Source organism: Megalopta genalis, chromosome 4, assembly GCF_051020955.1.
Source record: "Megalopta genalis isolate 19385.01 chromosome 4, iyMegGena1_principal, whole genome shotgun sequence".
Classification (NCBI taxonomy): domain Eukaryota; kingdom Metazoa; phylum Arthropoda; class Insecta; order Hymenoptera; family Halictidae; genus Megalopta; species Megalopta genalis.
In genome coordinates, this window is record NC_135016.1 from 9671990 (window position 1) to 9695725 (window position 23736).

The 23736-nt window shown below is 41.4% G+C and overlaps 1 protein-coding gene across 1 annotated transcript in view; it reads left to right on the plus strand.

The window, feature by feature from the left end:
• The window catches only part of mdy (diacylglycerol O-acyltransferase), a 207506-nt gene that overhangs the window by 164326 nt on the left and 19444 nt on the right, over positions 1 to 23736 (plus strand). The window contains exon 9 of the mRNA XM_033477664.2: positions 14959 to 15003. Within this exon, the coding sequence (XP_033333555.1) occupies positions 14959 to 15003 (45 nt within the window). The remainder of the gene's footprint in view (positions 1 to 14958; positions 15004 to 23736) is intronic.

Below are 23736 nucleotides of genomic sequence, written 5' to 3' on the forward strand. Positions count from 1 at the left end.
AAACAGAAATATCGGATGCAAACAGAAGGATTAAATTCTACGAACTGTTGCATTCATTTCCGGAAAGTAAGTGCTGATTACTTCAGTAATTTGGTAAGTTCTTCGCGAGACACAATTTTCCTAAATATTATATCACGAACAGACGGGAAACTCGAAATTAACCTATGCACTGCCCTTTACGAATATTACAGGTGCACGATGCATTCTCAATAAACAGTTGTGCAATACTGATTATAAATCGCGCGTGTTGCGCGGAACGGTGGAACGGTTGAAGACAAAATTAAAAATGCCTTGCGTCAGTTCAGAAGCGTGCTGGGACCCTCGGAAAGCGACTGCATTTCATAATGCAGCGACAAACATTCGAACTGTCCCGGAACGGCGGAGATCGTAACGACAGTGTAAAAATTATGCCCGCCAACGTGGCTGGTTTTAATGAACGTCCCGCTGGAGCTTTCCATCTAATTGTACAAAGAAATCGTTCCCTTATTATCGAACTTCCGCTTGACGTACATTTTTAATTTCCACGGGTCACCGCTTTCCAATTAACAATGCAAATTTGCCTCGGCTTCCATTGACGTCGGATCGAGATTACAAAACAGTATCGGGAACTAACTCGAACTTACGCCGGAGTATCGGTGGCATCGACGGCGACTTGTTATCATTAATTAACTGGGGAACAGACGGCCACCGTTTTTGATTAACAGCGATCGTTCGCGGGTGTCAACGACTCGCGTTCCTCCGACATTTTCATCCGACATTTTCTACGGCATATTCTTCGACGTTTTCTTCCTCCATTCATTATTCCCGATCAGCACGACCATACGCGCGATAATGCGCGCGCTGCATCCATGATTCACCACTTAATCAGTCTTGATCGCTACTTTATTTCCCACGTGGCTCTTCATTGCTTCTCCTCTTACTTCCTATCTCTGCGTCTCGCTTCTATCGCGGATTTCTTCCTCTCTATCCGTCTCTTCTCCCCCTCGTTCTCGCCACTTGTTTATTAATTAATTCTCCACCGGGTGGGTGTTAACGAGGCACCCCCATCTTCAGGTGGATCCCGCCGCTAGTGTCGAGCCTCTGTCGTCGAGCAGTCGACCGATCGAAAGGCGTCGACAGGTATCGCGTCGCTGTGTCGGCTTATCGATCCCGGCGTCGACTTTTCAAAGGCTTTACGAGCATAGCGGTGCACGTAAAATAGTCGAACGCTTTGCGCGCGGTGCACGGTCAATCGAATATTGGATCGTCGCGAGGAGAATGGACGAGCTTTTTGTTTGACGCTGTTGGACACTGCGGTTTAATCTGTTAATCACTTACCACGAGAACATATTTCTATCGTGGCACGTTGACGGAAACGATCGCTCGACCACTCTAAATGAAACTGGGATAATACTAGGAGAAAACTGAGGTAAATCGCGCGGCACCAACTGAGAAAGACCATTGGTCTTTTGTACTTTGTTTCAGTAACAGAAAGCAGAACGTTACATGGACTTCTGTACCGGCAGCTATGTGGATTTTTCTGCAAAATAAAAGCCCTGTGCATTAATAACAAAGAACAGAGGTTAAATATGAATATGGTTCATCTCCGAAGAAAGTTAGCAAGTTGAAAGTAATGTAATATGTAATTGAAAGTCTTTAAATGTTTTTGTTGTTTCATATTTATTCTATTTTTTTCCATAAACGGAGATCGATGGCAGACTTGGTTTTCCTATATAAAATAATTAATAACGTCGTACGAAGTTCGCCTTCATTAGAAAGCGTAAACTTCTTCGCTTCATTAAGAATCTTGATTTTCTCAAATCTTTCTTCGATGCAAATATATTTCTCATGTTGGCCTCTCCGATCCAGTAAATATTTTTGGTATATCGTTAATCATCTTTAAGAATCAAGCCTTGAGATCAATTTATTAATTCGTTGTTATTTTCTGTACGATCAAATTGTGTAAACAATCCCTTGTATACATCTGTCTTCACATAATACAACTATGTACTCTAATGATCATAAGCCGTGTATACTAAACGATAGACAAAAGAAAAATCATTATAGTTTTAATCATTGATATATGTTGATCTCTAGACGCTGCGTATTATCAATGTAATATGAGATCGTACAAAGATCCAGATCAACGATGCTAATTTCCAAGGATAATTGACAAGGATAATTAACACGACACTGTTTCCGAAAGTTCCATTAAAATAGTTCCAGCGATAGGCGGATATAGAACGTACATAATATAAATAAATATATCTTGTTAATTCATTGCTTTCATATCTCGTTAGCTGCAGAAATGGAATTAATTATGTCGACTGAAAGTTTCGAATAACTCGTGAAATACAATACCGTCGGTCCCTCGTGGAGGTTTCAATTCGAGAAGTAAAATAATCTCCCCGAGTGCGTAGTCACAGTTCCGATCAGGATATTGTAATTACCTCACTTCGTTTTTAAATCTTTGAATCTGATATTTTTCCCGTGACTGCGATACTATCTCGTAGAATTTAATATGTTCCGGTAGCTCCTGAAATATTTTCTGAAATTCTTAAAATCTTTTGTAGAACTGTGTTTCACTGGATCGTTCATGATTGAACCGCTAGATTAACAAATTAGAGCACAACTCCAACAATTCTTTGGGTCGATGAATTATCCGATCCGATAATCAGAGCACTACTTCTGTAAGAAAATTCTTTGGGCCACAGATCAGTAACAATAAACATAACGCAAGATCGTAATTTATGAGATTCTTCATCCGAAATTTCTCTGTATCAAAAATTACATAGCAATGAAGATGGTTCAGGTCAACAAATCACCTGATTAAAAAATCAGATAAAAATCCCTATAAATATTCCTTTCTTAAATTGGTATCCCGAATGAAGAGAAAAGATGACCACAGCGAAGACGATCTAAGTAAATTCTCCCCAATTGTCCTTCAGCTCGTAAACAAACACGGACAATTCGGGAAGAGAAGATACGATTATTCGAGCCTCGCGGTTCATTTTTATATCCACCTATTGCCAATGATTATTATAAAAACGAGGTGCAAGGCTCGAATAATCGTATCTCCTGTTCCGAAATTGTCCACTTTTGTTTACAAGCTGAAGGAAAATTACGGAGAATTTACCGAATATACGATGGTGTAATTGAAGCCAGCCGAAGCGTTTTCAATTTCGTCGGAGCGATGAAGTCACGATCGACGTGCCACCCGGTATGCAGGGCGATGCGGTGGCACGGTTAACCGAGTCGAGAGAACGGCGATACTAATTCAGATTATAGATCGTCGAAAATTTGCTCCCACCGCCGGTGAAATGCAAATGGGCGGCGGCACGTTTCGCCTATCTTTCACGGCGTTCCTGCACACGGATGACTTCACACTGTAGGGCAATCGACCGATCGAAAGGTGACGCCGGGGTTGCATCGAGCGTCGGGCTTATCGGCTCGACGACGTGCTACTCCTTAAAGGGATGAACGTTTAAAGGATTTTCAAGGGTGTTAAGGGGGGAGCGCGCGGGGCTTGGCAGAAGGCTGCGCGGGGGTGGCGGAGTCACCCCGCAACTTGGCTGCTCGCACCTTCGAGGCCGTTGACGACGAAACGGATGAAATATCGCATCGATTTCCCATCGTGAATGCTCGTAAACCCTCTCCTATTTTCCCTGTCTGTCATTTTCGCTTCTACTGCCGTTTTTTTTCTTCGCCCTGCGACGACATTGTATAGAATCTCCTTCGGAGACAGCGAACGCATGGGTCAACGAGCACTCGGTTACCGGTTCGAGGAACATTGTCCGAGTCCTTCGCGCCATGCCGGAACGTTTTTGTTAGCACACGCCGTCGGGGAAAAGTTTGGCAATAGCCGGGGATGCTTCGATGAAAGACCAACGTCTCGTTGAATATTTTCTCGGCTTTTTTCCCGGCGGATCTTTCGGCGGTTTCGGGGGCAAATGGACTGCGGGGATTTGGGCGAGCTGGATCCTTCCTGGCGAGAAAGTTATTTAAGGAAATGCCTCTGATGGCACGTTCAGACTCTCTATAATCTATTCCACACTCTAGAAACTCCTGGATCGTTTGCTAAAGTTCACTAGCTCGGTTGATTTAGCGATTATTTCTGTGAATAATTTTGCGCTGATAAATTGGACGCGAATCCTTCTGCAAAGTAAACATTGTCTTCATCGATTATTGACACATTATCGATCGGATACGTCGCATGTTATCTTCTAGTACTCATTTGTAATAAAATTTGCTATACTGCTTGTCGTATTCTTGGAAAATATTAGAATAGTTTGTTGATATATGTATAAAACTTGAAATACCTTATACGGTAATTTGTCCCTAATTCGCGCTCAGATTGTGCTCAAAAATGGACAATTTGGGAAATTAATCAAGCCTTGCATCTTATTTTTATAGTTGTTAGGAGTAGATGACTATAAAAACTATAAAAACTGTCCATTTTTGGACAGACAATCTGAGCGCGAATTAGGGAGAAAAATTACTGTACATGATCAATAATGTGTTAACCGTCGGAGATTTTCGCTATTTAGACTTGCATAAGCGACTTTGTGAAGAAGATTTTTTCTAGATGTAGATAGAAATAATTGTTCTAGGAAAAATAAAAGACTGACACGTCTTCGAAAGCACAATAAAATATAATACAATATTTATTATATGTATCGGACTTCGCATTTTCGTTCTCGATTGCAATAAGATGAATGCAATAATCTCTTAAATTCTATCATTTTTCTACTATTTTATGATACATCCAGCCATTTTTACAATATAAATGCACAAAATTCGTCTACTAATAAACGTTCTATTAGATCATCGATTGGCCATCGAGACAACCTTTTCGAGGAGCTGGAAAATACCAGCGTGGAAAAAGAGACAGATAAACCAGCTCCGTGACCAGAAGCGTCTGCGGGTCGAGAGACAAAGAGGGAACCGTGTTATTACACGAAATCTCTGAAAACGGGCATTTTGCTTTGGAAGCTTTTGCGGCCAGTGCATCTTCCTTTCAATCGGAGTGGTTCTCGGTGGCAATGTCGTCGGAATGGAATGTTCAGTGTGTCGGATGTTCGTCCGGCTTTATCCGGGAGCAATAGGGCAGCTCGATCGAAAATACGACAGGTGAAAATATTTCAACCCTTTCCCGCTGGAAAGTCAATACTTCTGGCCGGCTGACAGGGTCGGGAATATTATGATAGAACGTCCACGGGGAAAAAGGGCGTTCCTTGATAATTTTCCTCCGGGACACGGGGAGGGGTTGGGAAATGTGTCTTAGCTTGTCACTTCGATGCGACACGCCGGAAATTGGTCTTCTGTTTATTCGGTCGTTAACATGAATATTCTTCGCCGACGAAATGGACAGCGGCGTTCGATTACGTGGCCGGCTCTCTTTCGTCGACAGATCTTTGATTACCACAGATGAGGATATCTCGCGGATTTTCGATCTTCCAGGCCGGCTTATTTTTGTACGCGGTGTTTCATTTTTACCGGCGGACACGAGGAAGCAGAGAGTGACATTGTATTTTCTGCGCTAATGACCACGGTACGTTAAAGGTTGTCGGTTGAACTCAACGTAGGTTACTTTATTCTAGGAAATGATTAACCAGTTAGCCATTTCTGACGTAAAAGAATTGTCAGTTAAACTTAGTGTAAGTTGGCGCTTCCTAAGAAATAATTATCATCTACTTTTGACGAGTGTTGTGACACAAAATGTTGCCATTTTTTCGTGTCTAGTGTACTCGTAAAAAACAGCTAATTGGTTGAAAAAGATATATGCTTTGATATTCTTTATTGAATCATATATTTGATGACAATGTTGTAGTTAAACAAAATATGAAAAACATAAAACATATACCGTATAACTATAGCAACTTACATTTCGAAGAGTTTGCAAACGGCTAACAGATAGCTGAGAATCGGACAGCTTTGTTCGACAGAAATTTCCTACGAATTTTTATTAGCAATGAGATTTCAACATCGCGGTTAAAATAGAACGATGTTTGATGAAATACGAAAGACTATAACATTGTTGCAAACCAGAGTTGGGCAAGAATTATTCGACCAAAGGATTATTCGAATAAATAGGTAGAGCAATGTATAAATTACTAAATAGAGTAATAATAAATACATCGATCTACTACGGCCAGAAATAGTTGGTGCTTGTGTTCGATACGTGGACGATCTGTCAGCAGTGGCAGCGGAGAATTTGTCAGGCAAACGCACGTAAATGTTTCAGCATCCCAGGGGAAGCTTGTCATCGAGGTCATCGGGAGATAAAAACGTCCGCAGACGATAGTGAACGTTCACGTTGTGGAAAAAAAGTGGCTAGACCCTATAGACCGGCAACTTCTATTTACGAAACCGTATTATAAAGAAGGATAATGGAGTCATGAAAGTGTCCGTTCGCTGGTCTATAATCGGGAGAAGCATTACCATCGAGCCTACACCGTTTAATTTCCGAGAAAAATGTCTACGAAGCGTTAACTCGGTTCCCGAGGCAATTGATATATCGTTTAACCGTTTTCCCTTCGCTAAGCGAGTGCAGTGAGCCCATAAACTCTGAGAGCTGTTTCTAGACCGGCCGCTATTACTCCTGTTTACACAGCGACGGGCATTCAATTATCTCGGCCAGGGTTCCGCGTTCTTCAAAAATTGAATCGACCACGTTTGCCGCTCTAGCCACGAACAACCAAACACACGTCGGCCTCGCCCGAGCAAACAGCGGCACCGTGTGCGACAACGTGATGACGTTTAATAAATGATAAGAAGGACGAGAATTGATTCGACGAAAAATAAGGGGGAGTCCGCGCGCGCGCGCTGCCCATCATCAGATGTGTCCGCGCGACCCTCCTCCGAAATTACCCGTAATTTTTTCTGTCGCGAGTGACGGAGATGAAGGGAAGATATAACACGGGTTCGTCTGGGCCACCCTTCCCGCACGGCCGCGTCCCATTGTTAGCACCGCTTGGAATTCAATTCGAGTCCACTGAGTTCCAAGTATCCCGAGGATGCCGGCGCGACAAGAAGGTGTTCCCAGATGCAGAGCCGTAAATCTCCGGCCGCTAATTGAAACGACGTCGAAAGAAGGAAACGATTGCGCGACAGGCTCCGGCCGTTTTTCATGTCTCTTCGAAACTCTTCCCCCTTCGGAGACGCCTGGCGATTATGGTAGAGCATGCTGTGCGGTCCAAGGTCGCTATCCCTTCCAGGTTTCTTGTCTCGGACGCCACTTCGCGCGATGATACCGTATAATCATCCAGATATTGATTGCAGACAATCTAAAGCGCAACTGAAACGATGACACCTACAACGATTATTTATACTATTGTTATAACTATACAGTCTGTCCCAAAAATGTCTCGGAATTTGAAATTGGCGGTTTCCTCAGATCATTTGAAGCAACTTCTTCCTTTACAAAAATTTTCTCCGAGGCACCGTTAACGAGTTATTAACGAAAAACAGTGGCCAATAAGAATCGAGTACGGCTGACGCGAGGCGGCCCAGCCAACCAGCGCACGAAGCCTAGTTCCGCTCATTGGCTCGGTCGCCTCGCGCCAGCCGAGCTCGCCTCTCATTGGTCACTGTTGTTCGTTAATAACTTGTTAACGGTGCCTCGGAGAAAATTTTTGTAAAGGAAAAAGATGCTTCGAATGACCTCAGGAACCCGCTACTTTCGGGTTGCGAGACATTTTTGGGACACCCTGTATAGTTGTAGCTTATAACAACAGTTTATAGCAATATCTTTACTTGCAAGAAACGTTCATTAAATGGTACAAAATTCCAGAACAATTTTTTAGAGATATCATGAAAATGAAAGAAAATCCAATTCTAATGAAGAAATGATTTGTATAGATGTAGTTTGTAATAATATCTTTCGATTGTAATAATCTCTTAGAAGAAAACGAGAACGTATATTTCTTATGTGTCCGTATTTATTCAGATGCTTGAACGTTGAACGGGAGAACGGAATTTGATTCCGACTTAACGGAACAGCGTAACATTCATACCTAACAGGTTATTACCAGAGATCTCCATCACGAGTCGGACTGCAGTCAAAGTGCATTTTCCGCGTTCGCAGCTGTTAATTTAGTAGACCAGCTCAAGCAAAATTGTCGCTTTCGACGTTCGATCCGTGAAACGAATTTACGCGATAACACGGCGATCAAAGAGCGCAATCTACGGCGGACAATTTATTTTAATTGCGCGACGATAATGTCGTGATCGGAATGAGACGGTTTCCCGTGCGAGATGAATCCTGAAAAATGTTATTCATGGAACGGGTGCGCGCGAAGTGTACACCGGAATACAGGATTCCGAAAGGGAAACGTTTGTGGACTTCCTGTTCCCTCCAATCGGGGACGTCGCCGGTTGCATCGGCTGAATGACAAAGTGGAGGCTGCGCCTTATCGACTGAATGGCAAAGTAGAGTCAAAGGATACGACGAATGCGACGGCCTTGAGCGGCCATCCACGACCGGGTAGAACCCGGTTGATATTCCCGCGAATTTATCCGACTGACAGTATCCAGTTTCAGCGGCATAGACAACGGCGTCGACGGCTCGAGTTACCAGTCCCTCGAACTCGAGTGGCCGCGTTCTCGCCCCGAGACGGCTTATTATAACCCTTTGTGAAGCCCCTCAAGGCACCGGCGAAGGTTTCTGGCCTTTGATCCGGCCGGACGATCGATCATTGTGCAACGTCTCACGTCCGCGGCCAGAGACGAAAGAAAAGGAAAGACCATGAATGATCTCGGTGCAGCGTGTCACCTACGTGAGCTGTTTTAAACGCAGTCCTCTGGGACTCCTGCTCCGTACAACTATTTTTATTGGGTCATTCCGTTGCCCGGGATCATCCTCCCTTAATATTAGGCGCATTCGTACGCGATCCATCAACGAGATCATAACGCGGCCGCAGATATGGAGCAATATTTAGGGAAACAGCATTATGAAGGGGAAGAAACTTTGGATTCTGGACGTTTCCTTGACGTGTAGCACTTTAGAAATTGTGCGGTTTATAATAATTTAATTTAAGTAATAGTATACTATCGATATTTAACTAATAGAAAATCACATCTTTCAACGCTTGGCATACGTTGGAATTATCGCAATCGATGATTCATTCACATTAAGTTATCCTTTTCTCTCATTTCAAGCTACATTGTTTCACCAATTAATATTTATACCAAGTTCTCAATGAAATAATCTCACACAGAAATGCTTTGTTGAAATTGTACGGTTTGATTCGTAAATGGTTAATAGACTGGGAATCTTTATGCGCGAAAAGTTTTTTCTCAATTGCGAGGAATCGAGAATAAGTAGAATATTGTTTCTCGACTTAATCGTTTTAGTAAATTAATAATGATACAGTGTTATTCTAAAATAACCCTGATGTCTTATTTGTCTGAAACGCGTCGTTTTATAATTTTAGTGATAAATGCACAACAATTTCGGAGGAAAGGTATTTATTGGACCAGTATTTTCCTCTGCGGGGAAAACAAAAATTGATTTCTCTTATAATATTTGGTCGAAGCATCACGTTTCGGAAATATGTTCGCGGAATGGTACGCTTCGATTGAAACTGAACGGCGAAGTTACGATCATTTCGACAACAAAATACAAAACTCGGCGATCGGAAAATACCAGTCTGAGAACTTCGGTGAATATTTCCCGATTTTCCGGCGGATACGTTCGAGCGGGCCCGGCTATGTGTTAATTAAAGCCGCGATTGTCGCGAAAATTACGGGAAATTATGAAGTCCCTAAAAATTCGAAAAAATACCGGCGCGTAAAGTTAACGAGGATTCGCCGGTCTGTAATTTAAAAGCTGCAACGCGTGAAAAAGTGCAATCGGATTCGAATTTTCTCCTGCGAAAATCGAAGAGCAAATTTCCCGATGTAACCGTTCGGAATACAAAACGCTGTGGTTCGGGCAATTCCGTATCGGCAATTCCGTGTCGTAGACCGATAATTTCCCTGACTCGAAGCCCACAGGCTTCTATATATATATATTTTTTTTAATTGTGTATAATTACGCGCATCGCGGGATCCGCAATTACAGCGGTTGATGCGCGTTCGTTATAAACTGAGAATATGATATTCCAATTTGGGGTTTGGTCCGGTGGACGGAACTCGCGGACACGTTACGAGATGTTTTACGGATCGCTTTAACGGTTTAATGCAACCGTCCGTCCGTCCCGGGGAATAAAAGTTTCACGAATAAGGGTAATTGGCGTCGGCAAGCTGCGCGGCCGCCGCGTGATTTTGTCGCTGGGAACAGTATTAACGAACCATCCCGTATGTTTATTTCAATCTATGAACTGCCAGACGAATGAAAACCACGCCGGTAAAGTCCATCGTTAACCAGTTAGCTGTGGCGCCTCTTTTTCAATGCGCGCACCTATACGTGTCGCGAGAATCAGGCGACGACGAGTAAACTCGTCGAACACAGATTCAGTGTCGCTGTTAAAATATTGAATCAAAAAGACGGTTTCATTTTATAAAATTAACCATCTTATTACTAATGGTTACTTATTCGCTTAACATTAACATATACTATGTATATAATAAATGAAAAACGCGGGAGAAATCAGATACTTATAAAAGTTAAAAATTCAAATCGCTGCTGTAAAATGGTATTCAGCAAAGCAAGGTACAATACGCAATGGCACTTTGCACATCGAACACCAATATCGTAAATTATTCACATAATTATTCATATGTTTTATTTGTTTGTTTTATTCCGGCCTGGCCTCAAAGTTTTCTGAACGTCTTGAAATTAGAGAATATGTTTTCGTTTTCACCAAAATTACAATTTAAATAGCCAATGTTCACTACTTTTTACGCACGACGAATATACTCGTCGAGACACAAAATAATGCCGCTTCTCCATGACGAGTATACTCGTCAAACACAGCTAACTGGTTAAACGAAAATCTTCAGCTCAGTGAACAAACCCAATTTAACTATATCTGAACATCGTTGAATATATTTACACAGTACGTCTTTCAATAACGCTGAAACGCGGTTAATATCCAAGACTCATCCATTTTCTATTTTCAGGCACCGTAGCATGATTTATTTTTGATAAGGATTTGCGATAAATCAGCTGAGGTTTTAAATAAGCGGATTTTATTATAACACGTGAACGTACGGGACAGAAAACCGATATCCGAAACGACAGACTTCTTCACTGCGTGATCTTAACATCTGACTATTAATATTCGTAGCACTCTTTAATTAACAGAGAAGTTTGTATCTTTAAACGCGTTAAAAGATCAATATAGTTTCTAACAGTTCTAGCAATGTTATTCGTTGTTGCGATGTATTAAAATCTTTTGTTGTATGATATCGGTAGACCGCGGATTTTTATGCAAAATGAGAATTGTCCGCAACGATTGCAAGAAATAGAAACTACATAGCAAATTCGCTCTTTTTTAAATCATTTTGATGGATTAAAAATAGTACATTCAGATTTTTCAATTCTTTCAATCTGTTTGGAACATTAAATTGTAATTACTCAATTTCACCATAAATTCATAAATTTCGCGGTCTAGATATTAGGTTGCAACATGCATACACTCGTCATACAATATATTATACACACTGTGCCAATTATTTTCTTATATTCGCAAAATATTCATAGTTTTCTTATATTTGCAAACTATCGATAGTTGCTTAAATCGTGAAATCAGAGATGACTGTTAATTTCGACCTCGGTTTTGCAGCTTCGAGTGCGAAACTCTTCTAAAAAAATTATTATTATTACATATTATCTGTTATTTACGGGAACATCGACACGATAAAAAGATCTGCAATTTAAGGAGACATTTTTCGCGCGTCGCGCTAGTTCTATTTGTGCCGTTTATTTTGAAAGTGGCATGAGTCACTTTACCGTAATGAAAAGTGGTGATTTTTTAATGTTTATACGAAATTATTTATACCGAGAAAAATATCAGTATCCTGAGATAACGAATGCAAGTAAATCTTCTCGAAAGTTAGCATCTATATTTTTAAAAGCGTTAAAACGCAAACCCTTAAAATTTAAGAGGGTTTATATTTAATATATCGACCCCTAAAAACAAAGTGACTTATGCCACTTTCAAAATAAACGGCTCATTTATTTATCGTCTTATCCCTGACTAAAGCTCGGCGCAGTACGTCATTCCAGCGCGAGAGGTTAACGCAGAATTTTGCAACGTATTAAATGTATGGCAGGATAGATCATCGCAATTTGTTAATTTTCGAAGGGTTCCGGTAAACGGCGGTCGCCGAAGATCGAAGATGCGGTCGCCGTGCGCGCACACGTGTCTGGTTATGCGCGTGGAAATGGCGTGTTGAAATCGACAGGAGGCTCTTTAGGTATTTATTTGTAAGCCTGGTATATACGCAACGTGGGTTCCCGTGTTGTGCCATTCGGAGAGACCTCGACAACCGCCACTTAAGCGGAACGCCGGAGGGTTGGCTGCCTTCCCCTGTATTCAATTAGTACACCGCACGAAATATCAATGCCATTGCTGGAAAGCTCCTTCGACGTTCTCGAGCATGGGGGAACGAGAGGATACTTTCCGGGAACCACAGTTATTCCAATTGAAGCATGCGCCGCCATTCGAATTGCTGTTAATCTCTCGGTCTTTAGCGACTTCGGGGTTCTGTCAAAGAATCATTCTCTTTGTAACAGTATATTATTGCACTCACGCTCGCTGCGTCTGATCTCTCGTATCGTTTTCATCTCTGTGCGACGGAACACCTAATATTGTAAATTATACTCGTGTGCAATGTAACGCGGGACTGTCAATTTTTATAATAGAGATGACGTATGATGATTTGCGGATCTTTAGACGAAATAAACATTGTCTGTAAGGAAGTGAAATCAGTTATTACGAGGTAGTCAATTACTGTGCATTTAGTTTATTTTCAAGTATACTTAATCTTATACTTATTGAATAACGTACATGAATTTTTTTTACTTAAATTCAGTTATTTATTTATTCGTTAAAATTAAATATGTTGAAGACGGAAGTTCTTAGAATAAATGAATAAATAAATTTGGTACCTTACACCTATTGAATAACATACATAAAATTTTTTTACTTAAATTCAATTATTTATTTATTCGTTAAAATTAAATATGTAGAAGACCGAAGTTCTTAGAATAAATGAATAAATAAATTTGATACCTTATACTTATTGAATAACATACATAAAATTTTTTTGCTTAAATTCAATTATTTCTTTATTCGTTAAAATTGAATATGAATTTGATATTTAATTCGCGTAATTTCCTGCAAAGCTTACGAGAAAGTTTACAAAAACACTGAACAAATGAAGATCAATATTCGGTAAAATAAATCGTTCTAGGTAAGATATCACAATGTTAATAGTATTGATAAGACGTATTAAGATTACAGAAAAACCAAACATTAATTATTTATTTGACTTTTCCTTTTTAGCTTGAATTTCAGTTGCATAATATCAGGTGTGTACTAAAATAGAACAGTCATTAATATTCATTCCAATTGTCCGCTAATATTGTCATGTTTGAAACGACGAAGAATAAAATATATATATGAGAGTAATCGTTGGAATCTTAAATTGAATTATTTGCATAAAGCGTACTGGATTTCTTATTGATATATCCAGTGGAAAATCCGACGGATATTATCGGTAAAGGCGTGGGAGAACCCGAAAATATCGGGTCGTGTCGCGGTGGATAATTTATCGGGTATCGTGACGCCCGATTTTATTTAATCACATCACATCACTTGTATATTTGACTCTCGTCGGTATCCGCTAATTGTATGCGATCCCTTGAGTCCTGCCACTTAATCTATGACAGCAATATTTTAAATATCCTCGGGAATACTCTCCGTCGTTCACTTAACTGATTATATCCCGGAATTTTGTTGGACGTAATGCTATTAGGTATCTAATCCGACGAAGATATCTCGTAAGGTAACAACGAGCAGCATGCCATCGGTAGAATTTACTTGCCAGAAAATCAATTTACCAAACAGAGACCGATTTATTCGTAGCCACTCATAACGTATTTATTTCTGACACTCTAAAGAATTCAATCGCGTTCGGCCTAATCGATACTCGTATCTCTAAATTTTCATTTTGTATGCAATTTTCTTAATGCTGAAATTCTTGATTTATACGTGATCGTTATAATATGATTTTTATTGAATAATTCTGTTAAATTACATTTGCAGCTGGCCAATTGTGGCACTGAAAATAACGGTATTAGATTGCACGTGCACCGTCATGTATTTAACATTAGAAGCGCACTTAGAAGTGCACTAATAATGCAAATCCGTCTATTATATTTTATATTTAACGCTTTGACTGTCACGCGATCCAAATGTCGGTGACCGAATTATTTGCTCAGATTAAAAAATTAATTGTTACGCTAATCTATTATGTCGTTTTAATTTTATCAGGATCCGCGAATTGCGAAAGCATCAACTTATTATACAAGTTAACAACATTTCAGTTTTAATGTCGTGCGAATTTTATTAAATTTTTGACATTATCCGCAGTCGAACCGTTAAACAAGTTGACCGTATAATTTCATTATAAAAGGAAAAAGTTCCACACTTCTCTATTTAATCTGCAAACTGCGATCGAAAGAACGCGGCACGATTTCCAGTGGGCGTCAAAACACACTCGAGCCCATGGAATTGCACTCACGACACGAATTCACGAGAAGTTAGCTGTTAATTATCTGCATTTTTTAATTACCGGCCTCCGTTGTTCACCGTAATCACTGCGTGAAAATTTCCGCGCGAACTGGCGAATTCACGCTACATATTCCGCGGGCTCGCGTCCAATTAGAAACTTTCGTTTTGCACCCCTGTTTTATCGAAACCGCCCCTGCCCACGATCATCCAACTTCCCATTCCGGCTGTATTTACCGTTCGCGTGCCCCCGCCCCGACCCACACTGATTAATAATCGATTCTCGTTTATTTTTCAGAACATGGACATCGCGAAGGCTTCGGAGCGCATGTTGAAGCTTGCTGTGAGTATAATGTATCCTAGGGGAAAAGAAACGAAAGAGACAGCAAAGTGAGCGACTAACAAGCTCAGGGTGATCGAAGTCTGTCAGCGTAAAAAGATAAGGGGACGCGATATAGAGCGCGATTCATAGCGCCGGGGCCGTGTTCGCTGCGAGAACCAATTCTTGCATTATAAAAAGACACTTATCAGATTCATGAACAGTATCAGACCTTGAGATATTGTTTAGAGGGTACTCTGTATATTGATTCCGTTTTCTGCACTGTGTAAATCTTAAAACGTTATTTATATATTAGAGAATTTTATAAATTGATTTCTCTTCGTCTTTTGAAATATTTAACACACGGATTCGTGACATCTTTTTAACAGGATAATATCTTCATTAATACTTTCATTATCTTACTTCTAGATGTATGAAAAGTTCGATCTGCCATAATCTTTACGTGATTTATAATATGAATATAATGGAAGTGCAAGTAATGTGATATGCGTGCTATTCGTATGATACGAATATAATATAAAATGTTAAAAATAATATAGAAAGTAGATATATATTTCTTCTATTATACTTATCCACTTTAGTCAGCACTGAAATGATTAATTATTAGTGTAGTAATACTTGCGTATTACACTGTTGTTTCGTATTTGATATTGAAGCTCAGTGATCGTCCACGTGGACGTTTTAAATTCATTACTATTTCTAGTGCGCGGAGCAAATAAATTAGACTCGTCATCTATAATTGTCTAAAAGCTCGGATAAAATCTAGAAACCTCGAACATTTTCGATAAATAAGGAAGATCTTGAATGGACCACAGAAAACACAGACCCCTAATTGCTAGAACTCAAGAACAGGAATAAGACGAGCCGAGAGACGAATAGCAGAAACTCGAGTGAACTAGAAAATAATTACTCTGCCTCTGGAACGACATTTATGAACCTCTCCTGCCAGAACTAAAAGATGCCGTATCAGCAAAGGAGATCCAAAAGACGCTCAGGTGAACCTGCGTCTCCAAAGTGACGTTTAATTCGCCACGAGGACCTTGGGTGATGCTCCAAGACCCCAGAGAATCTCGTCCAACACTCGCGACCCAAGAGAGTCTAACTCAGATCCTTAAAACGCACTAAAGACCTCTGAGTGTCTCTTGACTGACCCTCGGAGGACAGATTCTTGGTGTTATGGGTCCGCGACCAGGGTCCTTAAAACGGCGAGGCGTCGCGGTAAATTTCATCGTAACTATTAATCTTCGATGGTCCAGCAAAGAACCAGCAAAAATTGATGGCTAGACACATTAGACACCGTAAATTATCTATCTCTATACACTCAACTCCATTAAGAAATATGACAGAATAATTATTGCAGAATAATACGCAATTCCATAGAACCAGTCGCTAATGACTTTGCAATCGATGCGACACTAACCCTTTGCACTCGGGACTATTTTAACGCGAGAATGAAAACGTTTGTTTCATCCTACTCAAAGAAAAAAAAACGAGTCTTTCTGGAGTATAGAGAGTTAACACTTTGCAGGCTGGTGATTGTGATCACAGTCGAGAAGTGAGTAAACTTTGAAATCGACGATCTGTTATCTCAGTCGAGTGATCGAACATCTCCGTTCATTCATTAAATATCAATTACTATTCTGTAAAATATATTTCCTTTTAGGTAAGGTTTAGCGGATCCAGCTCCGACATTACAAGACATTATTTTTACAAAAATGACAGACAAATCTGTATATATTTTTCGAAGCTCCCAGTCTAGAATACGCTCTTGAGACAAGACTGAGAGCTAAAAAGCTGCATCGTCTTAAGAATTCAAGAAAAAAATATGGACGATAATTTTGATTTATGTATTAGATTAATCCAACAATAACATTTGTGAATTATGAAGTAGATTAACATGGACAATAATTGGATTTGCCAGCAAAGTGTTAAATACAGCGAAGTCTCCCCAATTTTTCTCCAGCTTGTAAACAAAAATGGACAATTTGGGAAGAAGAGATACGATTATTCGAGCATCGCGGCTCATTCTTATAGTTACCGATCGCCAACAATTCGATTATATAACTGCCAACTCGAATAATCGTATCGTCTGTTCCCAAATTGTCCAATTTTGTTTACAAGCTGAAGGAAAATCAGGGAGACTTTACTGTAGCCGCGTGACTCGATTTTGAAGTTGCTCGTCTAAGTTCGAAAGGAAACACGAGCCCGGCGAATTGTGTCGCACAGCCTCCGGCTTCTTGTATCGCTGGAACACCGGCACTCCGCAGAATCGTTCGGCAGAAAGAAAGAACTGCGCGGGAGGCTCCGCGGCTTCGACCGGCTCGTTTATTGATAGGAACCGCGTTACAAGGTAACTCCGTTACAAGCCGCCGTTTCCGACGGCGTATAACTCAAACGGCGACGTCACCGGCGACCGGCTTGCACACCCGGCGAAAGTTGAATCATGAATTCATAGATTCCGCGGAACTTTCGGGCCGGCATGGCATTCAAATGCCCGGCTGTTGTCGCGCGTTCCGCGACGCGAAACTAAAGCGTTCTCCAGCGGACGGATTTACAGCTCCGCTTCTGCCACTATATTGCCTTCGCGCTCATTGAAAACGCGTTCTCGCGTTACACGTCGACTCGCCGGGAACGAGCCGAAGATCGAGCATCGGCTCCAGGTGAAACACCGTCGCGAAATAATAGCCCACGGCTTCTTGTCCGCGGGAACCGTTTCGACGGCTCTCTTGTTTCCGAGTGGAAAGAATACATAGTTCGTGTCTGCTTTAGCATCGCTCGTGCAGCCGAGGGTGCTCCAACGTTCTATTAACTTTCCACTCACTATTTTTCCTGGGAAACGTCGGGGGCTACACTTCTCTTTTGCGCGAGCGCACTTGACACGTTACTCAAGCTTTGCAATAACTCGCGATTACGTTCGACGAAATCTTCGATGTGTGTTATTCATCTCACCGACGAGGAGAGCTCGTACCTGCAGAGCCGCCGATTTCAGCGATACTTTTCATAGTGATTCTAGAGACGATATAAGCAGACACGCGTGTCCATCTTTGACAATGTTCGATCTTTGACGAAGACATTTTACGTGAAATGTTTATGCTTTACTTGTTTTTTCGATGCATACCTTCCAAGAAATCGTGGGGAATGATGGAGATATAGCTAATAAGCTAAGCTAATAAGTTCTGAGAAGTTTGTCCATGTGGTTCACTGCATCGATCCTTCAGTGTACTGAATTGTCAATCATTCAGAATATGCGATCATTCTTGACATGGTTCTCCTAAACCTTCGCTACGTATCGTCGAAGTTAACTCGCGACGACATCAAACGGAATCTATTAACGGTAAACCTACCGAGCAGTGAAATTGACTGGTTTGCATTGCCTTGTAAAAATAAAGAGGTCCAATTTCTTTCTTTTCTGTCGAGTTTTTATTACAGCAGTGGCTAAAATAATGTAGTTCAGTGTAACTTTTAACGTGATTAAAAAAGTGCGTTATAAATTTTATAATGCTTATAATATAATGCTATAATTCTTATAGTGCTAAATGTGTGCAATATTTATTGATTAGATTCTGAAAATTCGCCTATTAACTTTCCACTCGCTATTTTTCCTAAAAAACTTTGTGGGCCAGCAACACTTTTGTTTCGTGCAATCGTTCTTTCGATTCGTGAGATAACTTCGACTAGCATCAATCAAATATGTACAATATTAATTAAAACTCGACCGAGGTACGTGAACAATATAAAAAATAATTGATTAATTAATTTAATTAAAGTACGATACGTAAAATACAATAACATGGAAAATTGTTGCAACTCTTCCGAGTGAAACATTTTCAAGCTTCATCATAAAATAGTACAGCGAAAACGAATCGAATATTAGATTAACCCGAGAAAGATAACCTACGTCGCAGAGGCGCCTGCGAAGACTGTTGATTTTTGTTAATTTTTCATAGAGATCTAGTGATTTAAGTTTAAAATTACTTAAAATATAAAAAAATATAATATAAATGCATTTTATTTTTACAATAATGCCAAACCTTTAAAATGACTAGATTAACTTAAATAAATATCCATTGTTAGTATAAAATTGACGCCTTAGAAAAGCATGCGCCTCTGAAGCGTATGGTTATCTTTTACGTACGTTGTCATATGGTTATCTTTCTAGGGTTAAATACGATCGAATAATATTGAGCAAAGAATTGACTTACCAAATTTTTGCTGTGAACGGCTCTCACGTTAACACCGCAGCACCGGTTTTCTGGAAACGCGATCCCGATTCGCCAGCAGAATTTCCGGCAACCGTCCCACCTGTTTATCAGCTCCGTCGGTTCCCGCAGGATTCAGCGCTTTCGCGGGTACCTTCGAGCCACGTTCTAATTACTACTTTCGATGCTGCGGCTCGTTCCACGATATCAAGAGATCGCGCGAGCACGGGTGCCTTGTAAACAGTATGCGACAAAGCCCAGTCGCCGAAACGGTCGTGTAACCGCGGGCCTTAGTGCTCGCGATCAAGTCTGAGATCTGGATCCCTCGATTATCGTTTCGCCGGCGAAGGGTCCCGCTCGCTTGTTAACATCGTTACCTGGATTTTATCGGATTTCAAGCCCGAGTATAACCGCGTTGTCCCCATAAACGGCGACGTAAACTCCGAAAACACGGCGTGGTAATTTGACACGTAACATTTGCGGCCGCCATTAAACCTCCGATACTCGGCCGCCAATGCTTTCGATGCGTTAATTAAAATTTTCCGTCGGCGCGTTCGCAGCGTGCGCGCATTAAATCCGCGCTGGGTTTTCGAACGAGGGTGTAGAACGGCGGAGGGACGTGAACGAAGGGGGTGAGGGATGCTCGTCAAAGGGCCCCCGGGTCTGTCCATCAGCAAGAAAAATCGGGGAAATTCGTGTGTCCGCGGCGCGCCGCTAACGCGCGACAATGTTTGCGTATTAAAAATCGGTACGCGAACGAGGAGGTGCGATAATGGAAAGGTAATCAGAAGAATGGCTTCCCGGAGCTGCACGCAACGTTCCCTGCGACCACCACCCCCTGTTAATGCGAAAGCCACATTCACGGCGAGAACAAGTATCGCGCGCAAACAAACAACCCCGATAATGAACGGAAGACTTTTAATTTGCTGCCGAGGCAGAGATACTCGGATTATTTCCCGGGTCCTCGCCGAGCTGGCTAAAATATAATCGGAATATTCGCAGGTTAATATCGTTCCGAAGCGAAGCTGCCACTTCTGCTGGCACACATCTTCCGGTACAGCTGCTTCCGTTTATAACCGCGGATAAATCGTCGATTTGTTAGCGAAAACGTAATTAGACCACGGGACAGGTATGTATGTGGCGAGGTTTTAACTGGTCTGAGCATTCAGTGGGTCCATATACGGAACGAATTTGGCATATTTGTAAATTTTCCGTACCGAAATATTTTCGACGCAGGCGCGAGCGGGTTACGCGGATCGAGAAAGGTCACAGAAATTTTAGCATCGAGGTCACACGGCTGCAGCATGCTATATTAGACGTCGCAATATAATTAGTAGCCCGCGCATTCGGGCGTTTCTACTGTATTTTCTGAAATCCAATGTACCTTGTGATTTTAATAAGCTTCTCGTTGTTTCCGCAATCCGATAGAGCCTCTAATGGAACATACAGATTTCGCAGCGTACCGAGGCACAAGAGAGCGGATTCGCTAGAGCATTCTCAGATCCACGGAGATCATTAAACCTTTGCGATGCCGCGGAATCATCGAAAAGTTGAAATTCGAGGAGACACGATTACGGTTCGTCTTCAATTTCCAGCAGCCAAGAAAAGAAAATTGAGCTCGATTTTTGACTTCCATGAAGACGTGCACGACGTCTCGCAATTTAGACAGCAAATAATACTTGAATAATTTAGGCAACTAAGTGAACATATTCTCGACGGATAATTTTTCATTACTGTCTCGAGGCTGCAAGGATATCAACCTTTTACATTTGCCTTCTGTTTCTGTGACTCGACGCAGTACAGTTTTCTCTTGACAAGCATTCATCTGCAGATTGTGTGCATTTACCGCAGATGTCGATAGATGCAATTTAAAATAGCAACAACAGTTCGAGAATATCGGCACGAGACTATCGATCACCGTTTCTCTTCTATTTTTCAAAAGTGACGCGCGAAAGTGTTCTCTTGTCAAGTACGGAGCTTGTAGATTCTATGCAAGATGCATAGATGCAATCTAAAACAATAGAAAAATTTAAAGATTCGAAATGTAGACATGGGACTCCCTAACTGACGCTCAGATTGTACACAAAAATGGACAATTTGAGAAGAGAAGACACGATTACTCGAGGCTTGCGTCTCGTTTTTATAATTTTTTTTACAAATCGGTAACTATAAAAATATTGCTTAGGCTCGAATAATCGTATCTCCTCTTCCCAAATTGTCCATTTTTGTGCTCAATTAGGGAGAATTTACTGTAATGAGCAAAATCTTTTGTTCCTTAACGCAAGAACTACCAAACTGGTGAAAATGACTGGTCTCTGACTCTTTCTCTTACAATTCTTGATATTATAAAAACAAAATATAATCCTTGATATTATAATACATATAATTCTATATGTATTATTATTTATAATTATATATAATAATAATATGATACATATAATTGTATATGTATTATTATTTATAATTACATATAATAATAATATAATACATATAATTCTATATGTATTATTATTTATAATTATATATAATAATAATATGATACACACAATTCTTGAAATTATGAAAACATAAAGCCCTGAGAAATCGTTACATAAACTTATATATTGCATATATATTACAATAATGTGAAGTTCAAATAAATCCAATTTTATCATTCTTAGCCATAGCGTTCCAGTATTAAAATTAGCAGTGTCACTAAGGACATTAATTTCTAAAATCAATAAGCAATAATATCTCAGAAACTTCTGGTTGCTCACAAAGATTTTCAAAGAGGCCGATCGGGAGACACGGATCTCCCTTATCCGAATAACAATCGATTCGTTCCTCGCGATACGTGACCGCGGATTGTACGCGGCCTCGGAGGTCAGTAATTAATGACGCGATGGGTCCAATTAACCGTCGGCCGGTAAAAATTTGTTAACGAAGCCCGGCGGAGCGTGGCCTTTTGGCTGGCGCCGCGGTGTTTTAATCGGGAACCGGTGGCGAGACGCGCCCTCGGGAAGCGGCGGTATTATTATACACGCTCCAGGAGGACGATTCGCGGCAGTCGCTTTCGGGATGGAAGGCATATAATTGAATTCGGTTCACCGAGTCCGGTTCACTGATCGAAACACTACGGCTGGCTAGTTCCGATCCGGACTAACGAGAGAATAATGACCACGAATAACGATGCCCGAGTGAAATCGGCCTCGATGGACGCTGGTCCCTGCCGACTTGAATACAGGCCGGGCCAGGACTTACGAACACACCGGCAGATGCGATCACGGTGCCCCGCGAACCTCCTGAAATTTCTCATTCGACACTGTTAGGTGCGCCGATGTGTAATTCGTTACTGCTAATGAAACCCGTGCTCGGAGTGTCCGAGGAAACTGCAGGGTTGCATAGGCTTTCGAGACTCTGATTGTCGTGACAACGATACCAACGTCGCAGGCAATAAGCACGATGGTCAGGAGCAGCGTTCACAGGAAAATAAGTTACGGAAGCAGTGGGGTAGGTGACGCATGCGCCGGGAGTCCCGTGCAGCGGCGTGGCGCATCTATCGGGTGACTGTATCCGCGTCGCCCAAAATTGGGCATGTATAAAAAAAACGGTGCAAGGTACAATATATTACAATAGATCACTATACTGAGTAATTCGTACATATATAACAAAAATTAATAGATCAATTGTAAAAGAACGAAGACATTGAACCCTATGTAAACGTGCTTCATTTCAGATGTTTTTAACGCATCATTCGATTATGTATATAACACAAAGTTAGGCTATATTGTTCATTTTGTCCATTATTCAAGTCTTCGGTACATAACCTACCGTTCAGAAGAAAATATTTTCAGTGCTCCAAACAAATGGTTGACCACGAACGATCGGATAGTTTAAAAATACGGTTGTATTTTCAACTGGAAAAGAAATGCCCCGCATTTCACACGGACAACTTTCATCTTCTCTAAAAGACCGCATCGATGATAACGTCCCAGAATGGCGAAACACTGGAGACCATCGTCCACGAAAACCCTACAAATCGATGCATCTAATGACACCTTCGAGCACGTAGAAACTCCGGACGGAGAAGCCCGCGCAGAAAAACAAGGAACTCCCGATTTCTTGGTAAATCCAAGGAAAGGCATAACAGAACGAGCGCTATACCGGCGGAGCGAGGTCGGCGATCCGGGATCAGAAAATCCGAGTGGTTCCTCGAGGCTAGATCGCCGCGGCGAGAGCTCCTCTTCCAATCTCATAAGTCACGCGACGAGAAGAATTGCTCATTCTCGGGACGTGCTCCCTTTGTGCCCTTCTGTTTCCCGGGCTGCGCCGTCGAGAGGGAAAAATAATTGTTTGTCGATCGAGGGGAAAAATCGTCGACCGAAAGTGCTCGAAGGAGAACGAGCGGGGCTCCTGCGGATCCTGGCTCCTCCGAGGTCCTCCGAGCCGCGGGACCCTCGCGAAGGGTCCAGGGACTTTGTTTTCGTTTACACCGCAAATAACTGCAAGGGTGGTCGCGTCGGGCAATCCCCGTGACCATCCTCGGTTAATTGCGGTT